Source organism: Nuphar pumila, chromosome 10 (assembly GCF_984573655.1).
Source record: "Nuphar pumila chromosome 10, dmNupPumi1.hap1.1, whole genome shotgun sequence".
In the NCBI taxonomy this organism is placed as follows: Eukaryota; Viridiplantae; Streptophyta; class Magnoliopsida; order Nymphaeales; family Nymphaeaceae; genus Nuphar; species Nuphar pumila.
This window is the reverse complement of record NC_143258.1, coordinates 116,194,791-116,209,763: the sequence shown is the minus strand read 5'-3', so window position 1 is coordinate 116,209,763 and position 14,973 is coordinate 116,194,791. Positions and strand designations below refer to the sequence as shown.

The following is a 14,973-nucleotide window of genomic DNA, read 5'->3' as shown; positions in this document are numbered from 1 at the left end:
AAGAAAGATAGATTTGGGTGAATATATGACCTTCATTTTGAAGGCCAACAGGATCAAAAGGCTCAAAACTGTGAGGTAAAAGAGTGGACCTACACCAGAAGTAGGGTTTATCATAAATATCTCTCTTTCTGCATCTGACCCTCTTCTTTCTTTTCCTCTCTCCTTCCATCAACCACCTCTCTTGTAATGAAACCAAATATGCACAAATACAATGCCACTAAGGGCTACAAAGAGTGTACAAACACAAAAGCCTCTAATTGACAAAATACAATAAGCCACAAGGGCTAGCACAACCAACTCACAAAGAGTACAAGAGAGAGAAAGCACACAAAATATAAAAATTAATATCTATTGAAAATGCTTTAGACAAGTATAAAAGAGAGAGGCAAGAAGCCTATTTAAATAGGCCACAAGTGGGCTCATAGAACCTTTGGGGAGCTCCCAATGACTATAAATATAGCCGTTGGGATGTCCCCAACGGCTCTATGAGCCTTTTACAAAAGTGTCATTTCACTTTAGTGAGAGGACATAAAAAGAAAAAGAGAAAATAAATAAATTACAATGCTGCCCCCTAATCGGCAGCTACTATTACATAAAATAGAAAAGACTAAAATGCCCTTATAGGACATTACTAATTACATCATAATATATAATATATATACATATAACTGTATATATATATATGAGTGAGTGGTAGTTGTGCAACCCTTAGGTGCGCAACTACCAACGGGGTGCGTGTAGCTGTCCATCACAGGGCGTGATGGACAGCCATAGTAAAAAAAATGCAAAAAAGGGGCAAAAACATGAATTTGCGCATTTTTGCTCCTTTAGCATTAGTTTTCAATGGCTACTAAAGGTCCCAGTTCTGCTTGGACCTTTAGCGGCAGTCAAAACTGTCGCTAAATGAAATTTAAGTAATGATGCCCACGTCATTACGCTGGTGTTTAGCAGCAATTTCAACTGCTGCTAAAGTGCAAAAATGCACAAATTCACATTTTTGCCCTTTTTGCGTTTTTTGGGTGCTGGCATCCACCACGCCCCGTGATGGACGGTCAGTGTTGTTCCACTGTAGCTGTGCACCTAAGGGTTGCACAGCTACCACTTTATATATATATATATATATATATATATATATATATATATATATATATATATATATATATATATATATATATATATATATATATATATATATATATATATATATATATATATTAACACTCTTTCTCTCTCTTTCCTTTTTTGGGATGCTTTTGAGTTGGCGATCGCAAGATCCAAAAATGACCCTATGAGGGGATTAAGGTTGTAAACGAGTCGGATTCATGCTGATATTGCCAGACCCAAATCCGTAATCTGAAATGTAAACAGTGGATCAGAAGCCAGATCCAGATCCAAAAAGGTAAGGTTGAATCTGAATCCGAAATACATATGGTAATACTGAATCCAGGAAAAATATAACAAAAACAAGCTATTTACATGTAAAAAATAAATTCTGGTTGGATTTTGATTCGGATCAACTCCAGATCTGACTTGAAATGTTGATTTGAGTCTGACCCAAATCCGAAAGTAACCCAATTGAACATATCCAAATCCAATTTGAATGCACATTCTGATTTTATTTAAAGGTTCCATGTCAGGGTTGTCAGACTAAGAAGTGAAAGCAGAAAACGATACGGGAAGCGAAAGTGAGAAGAGAGGCATTTTAAAATTTATAGGACGCAAGAAGCAAAGTATCAATTTGAAAGTGAAACAATAATAAAAAAAGAAGCAATATGAGAACTGAATAGGAATCTAACAAGAAACAAATTAAAACTAAAATAAAATTGAATTATTCCTATATTTCATGATTTTTCTGTAGAAAAATATAATTTTTGTTAAAATCTAACAATGATGGTTACCAATTTAGAGAAAGCATATGGGAAGTGAGTGGAAGTGTGAGAGGAAGCACATGGAAAATATGAAGAGAAACATGAGAAAAACATATAGGAAGCATGGACAATGCATGTGAGAAGCGTGGGAGAATCGAGATTCCCATAAAGTTTTGGAAGCGAGGAGTATCGCGCTTCCGAAGCGAGTTTCTAGAAGTGCACTTCTCACCTACCTAAGAAGCTTCCGGTAACTCGGGTCCATATCCAGAAATAACATGCCAAACCCGGATCGGATATCCAACCATAAGCGATCTGTTTGCAGCCATAGAGGGGATATTGCAAACCAATTGGGGACAGATCAAGGCAATGTCATTTTTTTGGTCTCATAATTCATGTAAGTATATATAGATCAATATGTCATGTTACAGACCGTGAAAGCTCCATAAAGAATTGTACTTTTTCCTAATAGTCTAGCCAATCATGCAAAGATCATGGATAGCTTAGAAGAGGAACAGAAAAAAGGGCACAACCCCTGCTAGAAAGCATGTTGAATTGTGCAGATGAATGTTTAACATACATAAACCATCATCACCACCGCCAACTTAATCATATGAACAAAACAAGGGATAGAACTCCAACTGAAATGCTGAAGATTTTATTTAGAAAAAATTCGGAAGTGGTTTAACGGTTCTAGCCCTAATGTCTTTTATGTAATAATGAGGTATGACCTTATAATTATGTTTATATTTTTGTTTTACTTATTTATAATTGCATTTTTGTTTTACTTATAATTATGTTTATAATTCATGCCAAATTCTTTGGCTATTCATTGTTATAAATTTGTTGTTCTGTTAGTGTACTTCTTAGTTACTATTATTTAATATGTTCTAGTAGTCTACATCTAGGTTTATTTGATGTTCTGGTAATCTACTGGTTTTAGAGCTTAAATAATTTTTATTGGATGTTATAATTTTTCATGTCTTTTATTTTTATGTTTTTTAAATCTTTAAATTTTTATTTTGTAAAGTTTTAATTCTTTTAGTGACATATCTAACAACACGATATGTACATCCATATCCTAAACCCTTCCTATTTGTTCTCTTATAGGATTTTTACAATGTTTGGACTCAGTTGTGGACTTAGGACTGACCCAAACCCTAAACATATGAGATGTTAAAGAGTTTAATTTATCAAAGGGAAAGCCATCTTTTTCAAACTCTATAATAATCTATGGCCTTTGAATTATTGGGTGCTTATGATTGTGTAACCAAGCTTGGCTTTGGCTGGATTGGGTGTCTTTATTATTTATCTCAGTGTCCTAAAAGAAATTGTTTCTCTTAAAATTGACCTGCTGTTTTACTATGTGTTAGCTTTAAAATGCCCACTGTTCGGGCTTCTATACATTCCTTTGTAATAGATATAATTGTTGTTATAGCCATCATAAATATAATTGGATTGCAGGTACCAGTGATGGCTATAGAATAGTCAAGTTTCAAACAGTTGAAAGATTTTATGGAACGAAGACAACAGTTCCAGATTCATGGAACTCCTAGTGAGGAGGACAAGAGATGGACATTCGTAGAGCTTTTAATGCAAAGATGAAGGCATTAGAAAGAATGACAATATGAAACCATTCTCCTTGATTCTATTTTATTCTTTGCAAACTTTTGGTTCTCTACCATAAGTTTTTTGAGTGGGAGGAAGCCTGTTAAGATAAAGCATGTCTTGTATATACGTCTTCCTGAGTTTTGTTTTATAACAATTGTACTTTGAGGTACATTGAAGGTATACCTATTAGGTATCATAAGGTTACAGTTATTATTGGAATAACTAGACTATCCATTAGGTTTGTGCCTAATGGCTAATTGAAGGAGATCTAACTAGATAATGGAGTATCCTCCAACTAGCTGTTAGGCTAGCTCTATATATGCGTGTGAGAGAGAGAGATGTAGTGCGAGTGCGAGTGAGTATGTGTATTGTGCAGAGATAATGTGTGAGAATGAGGGTTTAATCTATTTGTAATATATGTATTTTATTCTTCATGGTTGTATAGTCAAAAGCGCCAACTAGTCTGCCTAGGCGCAAGTAAAAGGCCTAGTCTTTGCAAATCCTAGGCGAGTAGTACCTTAACAAGTACCAATTTTGCCAACTAGGCATCGACTAGGGCACCTAGTCAACGACTAAGCTTCCCTCGCCTAGGTGCAACGGCAGTTTAGCCATTTTTTTATTAGAATTTTTTTTAAACATATGAAGGAAGGGGGAGGGTTAATTTCAAATGATTATGTCTTTTATATATGTGTGTAAATTTGTTTTTGATGATTTTTTCTGTTAAAGTCTGAAAACGAGATATACGTGTGATTTTTTTTGTATCATAGTCACGTGTCGTTAAAGGTAATTTCTCGGTGAGGGTATTTCTCGGAGAGATTTTCAAAAGTTGATAAATCTCGGGAATATCTCGGGAGTTTAAAAAATAGAAAATAAATAAATAACAACAAAAAAACCTAAGAAAATAATAAGTTTTGTATTATTTTTCTTTTAAAAATATAAAGAAACATGTTTTAAAGGTTTTAAAACATAAAAGAAACAAAAAATAGGAAATGCAAACTTAAATTTTTTTTTAGAAAAACTCAGAAAATATCGCAGTCTATTTGCTGATATTTTGAAAATATCGCGATATATTATCGATATTATTGGCAACCTTGAAATTGCTGATAATATCACGAAAAATTTAAATCGTCGATGATAAAATGCGAAAGCATCTTTAGTATTATTGATATGTATGTATTAGTATGCTTTTGTGAAAGGCGGAAAGCATGAATTTTGTGTGTGTGTGTGTGTATATATATACACACACACACAATATACACACATATTATGATTATACTATGAATCTATGTCACATGGGTGCGGGTGCGGGTGCGGGTGCGGGGATGCGGCACTTCCAAAAAACCCGGGTGAAAGGGTGCGGCAAAAATATAAAATATATATATATATATATATATATATATATATATATATATATAAAGTCCAAAAGTTGGACATAAATGACCCTAGGTGCATTGACTGCACCCAGGGTCAGGTTGACCGCATCGGGTGCGGGTGCGGCACCTAGTTGGAGAATCCCTGTGACATATATTAAAAAATTTATTTCTTGGCAAAAAAAAAAATTAAGTCCGAAAAATTGGACCAAAATGACCCTAGGTGCGTTGACCGCACCCAGGGTCGGGTTGACCACACCCGGTGCCGCACCCGCGTCACGTCGCGTCAACGCGGGTGCAGCACCCTGCTAGCTGAATCCCTGTGACATAGCTATGAATAAAATTGTGTGTGTTACAATCAATTTTTTTGTGAAAGGGTGAAAGCATATTTTTTTTTATTATATTGAATGTGTTATGAATAATTGAATATACATACATATTAATATGTATGTATGTATGTATGTATGTATGTATGTATGTATGTATGTATGTATGTATGTATGTATATTCTGACTATATATTGTGAAAAATGTATAATTATGTACTTTTCTTATAAAAACATCTTATTACCAAAAGAATTAAACATATTTTTATGCATAATTTGTGTATTTTTTAATTTTTAATTGGGGTACCGACCAGCACTACTAGTCCTGCCTAGTCCCCAACTAGTCTTTTTAGGGATCTACCGACTAGTCACCGCCTAGCGCTTTTGACTACATAGCTTCACGGAATGAATTCCCATTGTGTACAATGTTTCTCTGTATTTCCTCACAATATGTTCGTTTGAATATTATTTCTCAAGCAGCATTGGATGAGAAATGGAAGTTGGCACCCATAAGATTAAAATAACTCATCATAGTTCAACAATTCTACATGATTGTGGATGTGAATATCGAACAAATGTTGAGAAACTTTTGGATGTCCTCATCACCAAGAATCTCTACTATGTAGAGAAAACCAAATAATGTGGTTCAGATCCAAGCTTAAGATGTTAAGTGACAATTTCTCATTTATTCCCAGCCTAACTCTAAACCTAATTACATTAAGACAAGCGTGCATATATTTATAGCTCTCTCTCTCTCTCACCATGTTCACCCTCTTCTCTCTCTCATACCCATGTTTGGCACTCCCCCTTTTTTTCTCCTGGTTTTACTACTAAACATTGTCAACTATTACCTCAAAAAAGCTACTTCAAGCTCCTCAAAACTATACACCCATTTTGTTTACCAACTGCATTTGAACTCTCTCTCTCTCTCTCTCTCTCTCTCTCTCTCTCTCTCTCTCTCTCTCTCTCTCTCTCTCTCTCTCTCTCTCTCTCTGCATTCTCTTTTTCACTACCCACATCCCTTTGTAGAACAGCTCCGTTACCATATTGAAGGTAATGGTTTCTCTCATTAACCCACATTAGATGTCTCTTTCATTCCACTATGATCATGCTGGGTAAGGTTGGTTTTTTGGCCACCGGAATCAAGTTCCACATCAGTTGGTTGAGATAATGGATCTAACTAAGAATGACACAGAAATGTATAACAAGTGGGCATTGTAGAAATTATTCCAAGCAAGCAACAATGTTTGTGAGTCCTCTTGGGTTTTTTTTTTGGAATTTTTGTTTGTTAGTTTCCTTGGTTGAATTACTATCATGGTTAAGCTTAACCCCAGTACATGAATATATCATTATAGTAAGGTGGGGATTCTCTTGTTTTTTGCAAGTCATGGCAGTGGTATTACCACTCATTTGTTTCAGACGTATCCAAGTGACAAAAAGTCTGTACGGGTTTCCACCCTCTCTCTCTCTATGTATAAGTGTCTTTGGTGTACAGCACCAGCACATAATAGTAGCTGTAAAAGCACTAATTAAAAAATGGGTGCACCATGGTAACTTGTGTGGCAATATGAGTTGCATGATGCCAGCCAACACATATCAAGGATAAAACCCTCAATATATATATATATATATATAAAATTATAATTATATATATATATATATATATGTGGTGCACAGCACCAGCACATAATAGTAGCTGTAAAAGCACTAATTCAAAAATGGGTGCATCATGGTAACTTGTGTGGCAATATGAGTTGCATGATGCCAGCCAACACATATCAAGGACAAAGCCCTCAATATATATGTGGCACATAAAGTTTGAGAATCTAAAGACCATGAAACTAAATATCGATCAAAAGTAATTCAGAAAAATATGGATATCTTAACCAACGTAATGACAAACGAAAAGAAGATACAAGAACATTCATTTGTGTGACATATAACAGAAGATGATGGTACCTTTGGGACACGTAAGGGATTTTTAATGGCATATTCACATAGTTTACCAATCTTCCGATCATTTGGTTCCTCATCCTATAAAAAGACATTTGCAAATTCCAGAAATATTAGATTTTCCATGTGTGCATATGTATAGTTAGATAAATAAATATATTGCATAAAGTTCAATAAGCATCCATGGCAACTCATGTCAAATTCTTCCTTTGAGTCAACAAACAAATAGAAAACGTGGATTTAAATGCAAGAGGAAACAGAAAAAATTCAAAGATTTTTTTCTCACTTTATTTTCCAAAACATCCAGCCGGCAATGTCCATCTCTCTAAATTTAAGAGAGAGAAAACAACTGATCACAATTAATCGGAACTCAACTTACACAAACATATTCTCCTGAGAAACTATATAGTTCTTGGGAGTCCTCTAACAATGGAGTTCCCCTTAAAAAGCAAAGCGCAGAAAGGAGTGCTTTCCATTAGTTAATACATGTGTATTTTGCACGTTAGCGCAGTGAAAATAGAAAGGGTATTATGTGCTTACACCGAAACAAATGATTGACAGCTAATGTTTGTATTATAAAATTAAAAAGGTAATAAAAATTGGTTCTAAATTATGGCTTAGAACAAGCAAAAAAAGTTCTTTTTCTTTACGCAATCAAAGAATTTGAGCAGGCAAACAAGAAACACAAACGATTGTAGAACCTCTAAGAATGCCAAATCCGCAAAAAGCATAAAACAACAAAGAACAAACAGGAGAACATGACGACAATTAGAGAAAAAGTACCTGCGATTTAGGGAAAATATCAGCAAGAAGCTTCTTGTACCGCTTGACCGGCTGCCTCGACCTTGTGCGCAATGCTGGACAGAAGAAACACAGACTCTCGCACACGGGCAGTACTCTTCTCGAGATAACTCCCATGTTCCACAGTTACAAAAAAAAAAACCACTAAAAGGATGAACACTGTATTATATATAACTGCTCTCTTCTTCCTCTTTCAATCAAACACACAATTTGCCGCGACAATTCCTAACAGCACAAGTAAATGTTACAGTATAAACTAACAGAATAAAGAAATTCCAAAATCAAGACAAGCAAAACCAAAAATTTCCGAAAAGCCCAAAGCAGCCAGACTCCACCGCAATCAAATCAAAAAACGAAAAAAGACTAGCAGGAAAATCGGAACTCTAACCCTAAATCAACTCCAAAACCTTAATTTCACATGAATCAATCGAATTCGTTGCAACGAATAACCAAAGCCAAACAAAAAAAGGAAAAACAGCACATTGTATCAAGTAAACAAAAAGTATAAACAGAATAAACAAAATCACAAAATCAAGATGAAAAAAAAACAAATTAACAAATTTTCCGTCCCAAAACCAGCTTCGAAACCTTTTTAAAAAATCCTAATGTCACAGGAATCAATCAAACTCATCGAAATCAAACAACAGGAATCAGACAATGGAAAAATAAATAAAAATGAAAACTAAAACCCGCCCACGTCCACGGCAATCATTCGTTCGAGAAGCAGAGAGAGGGAAACAAAGACAACGGCAGAATCAAAATCCTAACGCTATCCGACCGTCGTCTAAACGCCAAGAGACGAAGAACCGCCGCATTCCGATCGAATTACGTCGATCGAAAGGGGAGGGGAAGATAGAGCTCGTACCTCGGGAGAAGCGGACGGAGATCCACCAGAAATTCACGAAGAGGCGTGCCGGATCTCCGCCATCCTCCACCGGAGAAGGAGGGAGAGCAAGATAGAGAGAGGGAATTGTGGGAAGCGTCCCGAGGAAGACTCTCCGTCCTTCACTCGCAGCAACCATCTTAACGGAACCGTTTAAAATCCCCGCGCTCTTGTCGAGCTCTTCTCCTCCATTTTTGGAAAACAAGGACAAAATAAAGAAAAAGAACAGGCGATCGTATTGTTTACCACTGTTTAGACCTGAAATTTCAGGCGCGCCATTCACTATTATTATGACTAGAATGCCCCCGTATTTCACCTTAAGGACATCGCCAGCTCCTCCTAAAATGTAAAGGGTTCGGATTCGTGTCGGATGTGATCAAATACTAGATCCGACTGGCTAAACGGATTCAGGTTCAGATGGAACTCATATCGGATTTGGTTCTTTACAAGTGATCGGATTCATATATCTATCAAATTGGAATATCCATTGAATTCGGCAGTAATAATTCAAAATTATATTCGAATGTCATTATAAGTGAATATGGTTTTAGCTTACTGAATCTGGCTAAAATCAGTCATTCAGTTGGATATCGGATAAAATCCAAACTGTTGAGATTCTTTTGGAGAAATATTACTAATCAGATATGGTCCAAATCATGCTGATCCACATCCAAGATTTCTGGTTATTCACCTGCAACCTTGATCTCCTCACTTGACCTAGTCCTGCAACTAACTGAGCTGAGAGAACAAGAATGGGTTGCTCAGGCTAAGCTCGTTTACAACTAGGTATTTCTCATGCTCGACTCATATGGCTCATGCAAGTTGAGCTCACACTACAAGAAAAACTCCAATTAGCGACGAAAATTTATGACGAATTTTTTTTGTCGCCAATTTGCAATGAATTAGCTAGAGAAAAGTATATGTCGCTAACATTCAAATTATTTATGGACTTAGCAACAGAAAAAATGCCGTCGGGAATCCGTCACGAATTTGCGACGGAATATTTTCATCACAACTTCGCGACCGCTCAGCATTAGAAATTTTTTGTCGCTACTTTATCGCATGTTTGCAACGAAATTTTGCCGTCTCTAATCTGTCACTAAATTTTTCGTAAATTCCTAATGCGAGCCCATTTTCCCTTTCTGTTTCATCAATCACCCGATCGTCGCCTATCTGCCTCCTGTCGCCCGCCCGTCGCCAGGCGATCTCCTGTTGCTCGCCCGACCAGCGCCCGTCGACCTCCGTTGGCCCGCCCGATGTCCATCGACCTCCTCTCTCTTTCCCCACCCGTTCTCTCTCTTGTTGCTCCCCCTCTGGGTTTTCCGGCGAGCCTCGTCCGCAGGTAATCATTCTCCTTTCCCCTATGGTATAGTCGCCCCCTTCCCCCTATGTTTGTTGGAGGGCCAGCAGAGGCTCGATAGCCTCTGTCGAGCCCTCCCCACCCTTGTGTAGTCGGCGGGGGCTGGCAGAGGCCTTGATCGCCTCTGTCAGGTCCTCCCCTTGCCCTTGATCTCTTCAGCAAGACAGGGGGCTCTACCCTCTGTCCTCTTTTTCTCTGGCATGATAGGGGGCTTCGCCCCTGTCCTTTCGAATGCCGACATGGCCCCCTCTGTCCTCTTGACTTTGCCGACAGGGAGGCCCTGCCCTCTGTCGGAGAATGATCGGCAAGGCGAGAAGCCCCCTGCCCTTTTGTTTCCCCTGGCAGAGGGTGGCTTCACCCCCCCCCCCCCCCCCCTCCCCTCGATAATTTTGACAGGGGGTGAATCCCCCCTGCACCTTGTCTTTTTTGCCCGACAGGGGGCGAATCCCTCTGCCATAAAATTTTGCCCGGCAGGGGGCGGATCCTCCTGCCAAAAAAATTTGCCTCGACAGGGGGCGAGACCCCTCTACCTCATGATTGATACAGGAGGGAGCGAGACCTCCCGACCTTGACCTTACTGCTGGTAGAGGCAGCACCTCTTTTGTCTCGTTTTCACCAGACAGTTGTGTCTCCCTGTCCGGGCTCATTTTCGATAGGGGGTGTCACCCTCCTTGTTATCGTGTAATAAACTTTATTTTAACACAGTGTCTCTTGCAGATTTCTCAACGGATCCCGCTTGTTCCATGCCATCCATGGTAAGTAAGTAACAAAAGCAATGCAAATCGGGTAAATATCTGTGGTAAGTAAGTGATGCATGTGCATCACAGGTTATTTAATTTCTTGGATGCAACACTTTTCTGTTCACACACTCACTTAGTTATGGATATCTAAGACTGCTTTGATGGAGTTCTGAGATCATGCTGAGCATGATTTTAATGTATGAAAATAAAAGTGTTCTTAGTTTTGGAGTTCGGATTTCATGCTAGTCATGGTAGTAGTTAGCAAAATATTAGAGTGTGTTTGTTGCAGGTATTTGACATTATTTTGATATGAATAATTTGAATGTATTGCAATGTTTGATGTGATTGTATCCATGCTTGCATGAAGTTACTTTCAATTTGATTATGACTTCCATGTGAAATTGTATCATGAAAACATGTTTCAAATGAATGTATCGTGTTAGGAAATGGTTTGCATATGAAAATATTAAGTTATCAATGCATGCATCATAATTCTTGTGATTGTATGACATTATATATATATATATATATATGTGTGTGTGTGTGTGTGTGAGAGAGAGAGAGAGAGATATCAAATCATTCCATCTACCACGAATGCATGATAAATTTGATATTTTCTTTATCATAGCATTATGATGATTCTCTTTTAACTAGTTAGGATAATATTCGTAACATCATACGACAAAATGACTGCAAACCGTGAATGAATGTATCGTACGATAGTTGACAATGAGGTATCACTTGAATATATGAATGGTGTTGACGGTTTTATTGAATTTGCAACGGCAAGTGTCAGTACAATGGATCCTAGAGGTCGGATTAGGTGTCCCTGCAAGATTTGTAAGAACAATCGATTTATAGAACCTCATGGCGTTAGACATCACCTATGCATGAAGGGTTTTGTGAGTGATTATTAGAATTGGACGTTTCATAGTGAAGAATTTAGAAATAATTTTGATGCACGGGTGGATGTGGTGCACGATAATCCATATATGGATTTGATATTTGATGCCGCAGGACCAAAAGTGAGTTCTGCTATGGGTCTTAATGATGTAACAACTAGGGTAGAGGAAGAAGTATCAAACGATGCAGCTAGTAGATTTTATGATTTACTTATAGATGTTGATGAACCACTTTGGAATGGTTGCGAGAGTCACACTATCTTGTCTGCAGTTCTTCAATGACTAAATTTGATGTTCGAGTTTAATTTGAGTCAATCATGTTTTGACCGTTTGTACTCTATTGTGAAGAGTATGTTGCCCAAAGATGAGAAATTGCTACAAAATTTCTATCATGCGAAGGTTATGGTCAACGCTCTAGGTATGGAGTATCAAAAGATAGATGCTCATCCAAATCACTGCATGTTGTATTTCAAATATTAGAAAAACAGCAAATCATGTTTGTCATGTGGGCATCCTCGGTTTAAGCCAAAGACAAGAGGCAATGGTAGCATGAGGTCAAAAGAAGTGTCATACAAGTCGCTCCGCTACTTCCTTCTCACCCCTAGATTGTAATAATTGTATATGTTTTCGAGGACAGCTAAACACATGAGATGACATGCAAATAAAGTTCGACATGATGAAGACAAAATCATGCATCATGTTGACGTAGAAGCTTGGAAGCACTTTGATTGTACTCATCAGACCTTCACAATGGAAGTGAGAAATGTTAGGTTCGGTTTATATACAGGTGGATTTAATCTATTTGGGGGTAGATCAACTTCATAATCGTGTTGGCCAATATTTGTAACTCCATACAATCTTCCTCCAAGCTTGTGTATGAAGCATCAAAATCTTTTCTTGTCTCTATTAATCCTTGGTCCGACCTCTTCAGGCCAAAATCTTGATGTATATTTAAGGCCATTGATTAATAAACTGAAAGTATTGTGGGATGACGGTGTTCTCACGCACGATGCCCACAAAAAACAAAATTTCAATATGAAGGTTGTTGTTCTATGGACAATCAGTGACTTCCCTGCACATGGTATGTTATTTGGTTATAGCACACATGGGAGGTTGACATGTTCATACTGCATGGAGGATACAAAATCTTTTAGATTGACACATGAAAGGAAGTTGTGCTGGTTTGAGTGTCACTGTCGATTTCTACCCAGCGACCATCAGTTTTGACGATAAAGGAATGTGTTTCGAGTAGACACAACTGAAATGGAATGTCCACCCACAAGATTGTCTATCATGGAGATTTTAAGAAGATTGTGATACTTTTCATATGGACTAACAAATGCCAGTAGCCTGATGCCCTTCCTTGGATTTAGGAAGAATCACAATCGGACAAAGAAATCTATATTTTGGGAACTACCATATTGGCCGACCTTATTGATATAACATAATTTGGATGCGATGCATGTGGAAAAAAATGTGTTTGATAATGTGTTCAATACAGTAATGAATATGAAAGGAAAAATAAAGGATAATCCGAAGGCCCTTATGGATTTAAAAGTAATATGTAAAAGACCTGAATTGAAACTCAAAGAGTACAATGAAAAAGTACTGAAACCAAAGGCAATGTACGTGCTTGGACCAGATCAAATAAAGCAGGTATGTCAATGGTTGATACAGTTGAGATTTCTAGATGGATACGTCTCTAACATTGCTCGGGCTATGAAGATAGACGAGAGACAATTATATGAGTTGAAGAGCCATGATTGTCATGTCTTTATGCAACGGTTGATACCCCTAGCATTCCATAATATGCTAGACAAACCTATATGGAGGATATTATCCGAGTTGAGTGGATTTTTTAGAATATTGTGTGCATCGAAAGTCGTAGTATCTAAGGTAAAGAATCTCGAGGATTCTATCATCACTACTATTTGTCAGCTAAAGAAGATATTTCCGCCAGCATTTTTCGATGTTATAGAACATTTGATCATACACTTACCATATGAACTAAGGGTTGGTGGTCTTGTGCAATATCGGTGGATGTACCCATTTGAAAGGTATATATTATCTTATATTTTTCTCTTCAATGTTATTGAGAAATTTATTATAATCCGAGATGTATATTTTTGACAGATGCATGTTTGACCTCAAAAAAAAGGTTTGGAATAAAGCAAGAGTAGAGGGCTTTATTTGTGAGGTGTAACTTTAGAAGAGATTTTAAATTTCTCATCTATGTACTTTGAACCTCATATTCCAACACAGTACACATGCCCACCTCGTAACGATAATGAAGAACAATTTACTGTAGCTGACAAACTGTCGATATTTCAACCACTTGGCATGCCTTTGGTAGTTTCCGATCAAGACTCTTGGAAGATCGAGAGCAAGATGCAGTACAAATCTATATCCTTTTTAATTGCTCAGCGATCGACTCATACATCGAGTAAGTATATGTAGACGCAACACAAATTTATATCCTTTTATGTTCTATACGTGCATACATGGTTCGGTAATATAAGTATTTGTTAAGTGCATACGATTTGATCTGGAGTTGCGAAGAGAACTTTCACATCTCACTGATGCAGAAGTACAAAAAAACATGAAAATAAGTTTGTGGCATGGTTGAAAGAGTTGGTAAGGACGATGACATACATTGTCTCTGTGTAAACAACAATAAGTTACTTAATTGGTTGTGATCACAGTCATTGTTTATGTTTGTAGGTCCGTCATGGTGATGTTAAAGATCAAGGAATATGTGATTTACAAAATGGTCTGATCAAAGTTGTGCAATGTTACAACGGGTATATCGTAAATGATTATACATTCCATACAAAAGACTATGGTGTAAACAAGTCAATGATGAATAGGTGTGTGTGTGTCAAAGGTAGCAGCTATGGTGAAAATGAACATGACTACTATAATGTTATAGAAAAAATAATAAACTTGACTTACCTAGGCATAAATAATAGGGTAACTTTATTCAAGTGTCATTGGTTTGATCTCACTGCAACAAGAGTCGATAAAGTCTCAGGCATTGTGGAGGTGAATCATAAATCAAGGTTTGGAACATATGAATAATTCATATTAGCCTCGCAAGCTCAATAAGTTTACTATACTTCATATCTGAGTATAAAGAAGTCAGATAGAAATGAATGGTGGGCAG

The 14,973-nt window shown here is 37.2% G+C and overlaps 1 protein-coding gene across 1 annotated transcript in view; it reads right to left on the bottom strand.

The window, feature by feature from the left end:
* LOC149828024 (protein SEMI-ROLLED LEAF 2-like) overlaps window positions 1-8,932 on the bottom strand; it is a 46,782-nt gene extending 37,850 nt beyond the window's left edge. Inside the window, exons 1-3 of the mRNA XM_090018321.1 lie at window positions 8,791-8,932; window positions 7,908-8,150; window positions 7,131-7,205 (exon numbers count right to left, since the gene is read on the bottom strand). Of these exons, the coding sequence (XP_089874447.1) occupies window positions 7,131-7,205; window positions 7,908-8,042 (210 nt within the window). The 5' untranslated portion in view covers window positions 8,043-8,150; window positions 8,791-8,932. The remainder of the gene's footprint in view (window positions 1-7,130; window positions 7,206-7,907; window positions 8,151-8,790) is intronic.
* Between the last annotated feature and the right edge of the window lie 6,041 nt (window positions 8,933-14,973).